Source organism: Babylonia areolata, chromosome 14, assembly GCF_041734735.1.
Source record: "Babylonia areolata isolate BAREFJ2019XMU chromosome 14, ASM4173473v1, whole genome shotgun sequence".
Taxonomy (NCBI): Eukaryota; Metazoa; Mollusca; class Gastropoda; order Neogastropoda; family Buccinidae; genus Babylonia; species Babylonia areolata.
The window spans coordinates 6,115,896-6,121,895 of record NC_134889.1 but is presented as its reverse complement, the minus strand read 5'-3'; the positions used below and the strand labels follow the sequence as shown (position 1 = coordinate 6,121,895).

Sequence of the window (6,000 nt, the reverse complement as noted above, 5' to 3'; positions counted from 1 at the left end):
CCTGCCTACTCATCCGTCGGTCTGACGGGAGACTCCATCACAGTGTGTGTGAATGTGACTGCGACAGTGTATGTGAATTTGACGAATGCAAAAGTGAGTGTGTGAAGTTGTGTGAATGAGAGAGAGTTTGGGTGATGTATTCATATATGAATATGCATGCTGTTGTTGTTTTTTTTGAGTGATACTTGGACATATTTGTTGTCTTTTTCTTTCTTTGTTGGATGTGAGAATGTCTGAATCAATATTTCCGTGCTTGTTTCAGGGGAGTACGAACACTTCCAGAACGCATTTGAAGACTCCAAAACGGACATAGGGGAGATATCGCTAGCGTTTTATTCAGGGCTGTTCGCATACAACGGCTGGTAAGTGCATGAACACATGCGTGCTGACACACACATTGACATGCGTGTGCATAAGTGTATGCAACCTGCATGTTTATATAAGTATACACATATACATACATACGCACACACACATTGATATACATGTGTGTATGTACACACGTTAATAAGTGAGCACAACACACTTGCACACACACACAGACACACGCACACACATTCATATGCTTGCTTGTATGTGCACACTTGTTGATAATTGCAAACACACACACACACACACACACACACACACACACACACACACACACACACATTCATATGCTTGCCTATATGTGCACACTTGTTGATAATTGTACACACACACACACACACACACACACACACATATATATATATATATATATATATATATATATATACACGAATGTGTGTGCACACGCACACACACACACACATTCATATGCATGCTTATATGGGCACACTTGTTGATAATTGCACACACACACACACACACACACACACACACACACACACACACACACAATGTGTGTGTGTGTGTGTGTATATATGCATGTATGCCTAATATTGACTAAGCTGTGTGTGTGTGTTTGTGGGGCTGTATTTACTGTGTTGTATTACTCCTACAGCAGTTTTTGGTGTGTGTGTGTGTGTGTGTGTGTGTGTGTGTGTGTGAAAGTCAGGCTGCTCTCAGTCTCCCCATGCAGGGGAGCGTGTTTCCACGGTGCAGCATCACCGTCATGTGTGGAGGGATTTTTGTCTAATGTCCCGTCACACATATCGGTGATTGAAGACATTCTGTTAAAGTATTTATGAATACATCTGAGTATTATCGGTTAGAAGGGGTGGGAGATGTGGATGAATGGAGGGTTGGGGGGAAACTGGGCAAATGAGGGTAAAAATGTGGGTGAAATTTGGAAGAAAAAAAACAAACCCTCTAAATACAGTTACAGGAAATTACTTAAAGGACTTCTCTTTTACCGTCATGTGTGTTTTACTGTCAATACACAACATTGACGCCAATTTACCGTGTTCTGGTGAACACTCTGCAACCCTCCACTGCACTTTGAGCGGCAGTCTGGATTCCAGTCAGTCGGATGAGATGATAAACCAGGGCCCCGTGTATGCAGCAAGCACTTAGCGCATGTAAAAGAACCCGTGGCAGGAAGAGAGAGTTGTCCACGGCAAAATTCTTGAGTATAAATCCACTGTAATGTACGTGCGTGTGTGTGTGAGAGTGTGTGTGCTCACTTGCATGTGACTTAAGCCTGTCTGAATGACACAGGAAACGATTGATGAGCAGCTAAACGCAGCTGTCTATTGGCTGCGCCCAGGCACGCAGGCTGTTGTGCAAATGACTCCGCTAAGAGCTTGCATTCTTGACTGAAGATAGGCGCATTGTATGTCTAGATAATACTGGTAAATCATAATGATAATCATGATCGTAATGTGTGTGCAGGAACTACCTCAACTTTGTCATCGAGGAGTTGAAGGATCCATACAGGTATGTTGGTGGTGGTTGCTGTTTTTGTTTTTTTTATTTAATACTTTTTGTTGAATTTTGGACGGGTGCAGTAGCCGAGTGGTTAAAGCGTTGGACTGTCAGTCTGAGGGCCCCGGGTTCGAATCTTAGTAACGGCGCCTGGGTGGGTAAAGGGTGAAGATGTTTTTAACAAGCGCGTTGGGTTACGCTGCTGGTCAGGCACCTGCTTGGCAGATGTGGTGTAGCGTATATGGATTTGTCCGAACGCAGTGACGCCTCCTTGAGCTGCTGAAACTGAAACTGTTGAATATCTTTTCATTTGAAATAAAATGCAACAGCAAAACAAAAACGGGCATCATCTTTGTCCTTTCCTCCTTTCACAGCATGGTGTGGAAATGGGGGAAGGAAAATAGAGAGAGAGAGAGAAGAAGAAAAAAAACGGAGATACAAAAAGAAGGAGAAGGAAGATAGAGAGAAAAAGGAGGAGGAGGAGGGAGGTAGAGAGAAAAAAAGAAAGTGGGGAGAAAAAGGAGAAAGAAGATAGAGAGAAAAAGAAGGTATAGAGAAGAAGAAGTTAAAGAGAAGGAGAAGGAAAACAGAGGTAAAAAGAAGAAGGTACAGAGAAGGAGAAGGTAGAGAGAGAAGGAGAAGGTAGAGAGAGAGAGAAAAGAAGGAAGACAGAGAGAAAAAGAAGGTAGAGAGAGAAGGAGAAAGAAGACAGATATAAAAAAAGAAGGTAGAGAGAAGGAGAAAGTAGAGAGAGAAAAAGAAGGAAGACAGAGAGAAAAAGAAGGTAGAGAGGAGGAGAAAGAAGATAGAAAAAGAAGGTAGAGAGAAGGAGAAGGTAGAGAGGAGAAGGAGAAGGAAGACAGAGAGAAAAAGAAGGTAGAGAGAAGAAGGTAGAGAGAGAGAAAAAGAAGAAGGAAGACAGAGAGAAGAAGAAGGAAGAGAAGAAGGAAGAGAAGAAGAAAAAGGAAGATAGAGAGAAGGAGGAGGAAGAGAAGAAGGAAGATAGAGAGAAGGAAGACAAGGAGAAGGAAGAGAAGAAGGAAGACAGAGAGAAGGAGAAGAAAGAAGACAGAGAGAAAAAGAAGGTGAAGGAAGGAAGGAAGAAAAAGGAGAAGCATCGTAAGTGATGTCAGTGTGTGTGTGTGTGTGATCAATTTAACATCTTTCCACCTTAAGTGATAATAAGTGTGTGTGTGTGTGTGACGTGTCTGGTCAGGAACCTGCCCAAAGCCATCTGGATCTCCATCATCCTGGTGACCTCAGTGTACACGCTGACCAACATTGCCTACTTCACCACCGTCAGCCCGGCCGAGGTCCTCAGCGGTGCTGCAGTCGCCGTGGTGAGCTTTCTGCCTGCCTGTCTGTCTGTCCGCCAGTCTGTCTGTCTGTCCATAATTGTTTGTCACCCAGTCATCGTCGTCGTCGTCGTCGTTATCTTCATCTGGGGTCATCGGTGGTGGCTCAACAACAGCACGAGGCAATGCACAACCATGACGCAAACAGGACACTAGAAACGCAACGCAGCCACAACTCAAAACATCAACAGTTTCAGTGCTTCCGCAACTCTTGCACAGCACAACAACGAAACAACGCAAAATCAACCGCAGATGAGCACAAGACGATGCAGCCATGGTACAACTCAACGCAACACAGCCACAACTCGGCACAACCACAGCACAGCACAACACAGTGCGACCACAACTGCACGCAACTCAACCACAGCAAAAATCAGCACAACACAACTACAGCATAAACACAACACAGCACAACACAACCACAGCGCAACACAACACAACCACAGCGCAACACAACACAACCACAGCACAACACAACACAACCACAACACAACACAACACAAACACAACACAACCACAGCACAAACACAACACAACCACAGCACAAACACAACACAACACAACACAACACAACCACAGCACAAACACAACACAACCACAGCACAAACACAACACAACCACAGCACAAACACAACACAACACAACACAACACAGCACAGCACAGCACAGCACAGCACAACACAGCACAGCACAGCACAGCACAGCACAGCACAACACAACACAACACAACCACAACACAACCACAGCACAACACGACAACCACAGCGCAGCACAACACAAACACAACACACAACACAACACAACACAACACAAACACAACACAACACAACACAACACAACACAGCACAGCACAGCACAGCACAACACAACACAGCACAGCACAGCACAGCACAACACAACCACAACACAACCACAACACAACCACAGCGCAGCACAACACAACACAACACAACACAACACAACACAACCACAGCACAACGCAGCACAACGCAACACAACGCAACACAACACAACACAACACAACACAACCACAACCGCAACGCAACGCAACGCAACGCAACGCAACACAACACAACACAACACAACCACAGCACAAACACAACACAACACAACACAACCACAACACAACACAACACAACCACAGCACAAACACAACACAACCACAGCACAACACAACACAACCACAGCACAAACACAACACAACCACAGCACAGCACAACACGATGCGACCACAGCAACGCACAACTCAACCACAGCCAAAATCAGCACAACTCAACACAACCACAACTTGACAACAACCTCAGCCACTGCACAACACGGTGCGACCGCTACTACGCACAACTCGACCATAGCACAGCTCTCAACACAGCCATAACACACAACCTGGCATGACTCAACCACAACACGACAGCAAAACAGAAAACAGTGCAACACAACAGCCCATCTCGACACAATACAACACAAAACTATATATAAAAAAGAAAAGGAAGCCTTCAGAAAGAGTAGCAGGTCTGTAACTGGAAGACTTGATGATGCCTTGACTGGGGATGTTCTTCAGTTGTCTGCACAATACAATTAGTATGATATATTATTGTACAGTACAGTATGTACAGTGTAGTACAGTACGGTACAGGACAATACTGTCCAATACAGTTCAGTACATACGATATAGTGTCATACAGTGCATTACAACACAGTATACAGTACAGAACGGTGTTATACAATACAATGTAAGAAAGTACAGTTTAGCGCAGTGCAGTACAGTGCAGTGGAGTGCAGTGCAGTAAAATAGAATTATGAATATGTTACAATACAGTACAAAGTAATACAGTACAACACAACACAATACACTACAATAAACTAATAAAATTACAATACTCTGCAATGCCATACACTACCACTACGAAACAACACAACACACTACAACACAACTACCACCACCACACCACACCACAACACCATCACAATCCCCCACACTTGATCTACATGATGATGGGCACAACAGCCGAATGGTTAAAGCGTTGGACTTTCAATCTGAGGGTCCCGTGTTCAAATGTCAGTAACGGCGCCTGGTGGGTAAAGGGTGGAGATTTCTCCGATTTCCCAGGTCAACATATGTGCAGATCTGCTTGTGCCTGAACCCCCGTCGTGTGTGTACACAAGCTGAAGATAAAATACGCACGTTAAAGATCCTGTAATCCATGTCAGTGTTCGGCGGCTTATCGAAACGAAAACATACCCAGCATGCACACCCCCGAAAACGGAGTATGGCGGCATACATGGCAGGGTAAAAACGGTCATGCATGTAAAAAGCCTGCTCTGCATAAACGAGTGAATGTGGGAGTTGCAGCCCACAAACGAACAAGAAGAATTATTATTATTATTGTCATGTCCGTCGTTGCAGATGTTCTCCAAGCTCCTGTACAGTGCGATATGGTGGATCATGCAAGTACGATCCTTCTTCTTCTTCTTCTTCTGCGTTCACTCGTATGCACACGAGTGGGCTTTTACGTGTATGACCGTTTTTACCCCGCCATGTAGGCAGCCATACTCCATTTTTGGGGGTGTGCATGCTGGGTATGTTCTTGTTTCCATAACCCACCGAACGCTGACATGGATTACAGGATCTTTGACGTGTGTATTTGATCTTCTGCTTGCATATACACACGAAGGGGGTTCAGGCACTAGCAGGTCTGCACATTTGTTGACCTGGGAGATCGTAAAAATCTCCACCCTTTACCCACCAGGCGCCGTCACCGTGATTTGAACCCGGGACCCTCAGATTGACAGTCCAACG

At 44.8% G+C, this 6,000-nt stretch overlaps 1 protein-coding gene across 3 annotated transcripts in view; it reads left to right on the top strand.

The window, feature by feature from the left end:
• LOC143289770 (large neutral amino acids transporter small subunit 2-like) overlaps nt 1-6,000 on the top strand; it is a 98,482-nt gene that overhangs the window by 83,440 nt on the left and 9,042 nt on the right. For all 3 annotated transcript variants that reach the window (XM_076598886.1, XM_076598884.1, XM_076598885.1), the window contains 3 exons: nt 263-362; nt 1,816-1,860; nt 3,065-3,188. In XM_076598886.1, the coding sequence (XP_076455001.1) occupies nt 263-362; nt 1,816-1,860; nt 3,065-3,188 (269 nt within the window). The remainder of the gene's footprint in view (nt 1-262; nt 363-1,815; nt 1,861-3,064; nt 3,189-6,000) is intronic.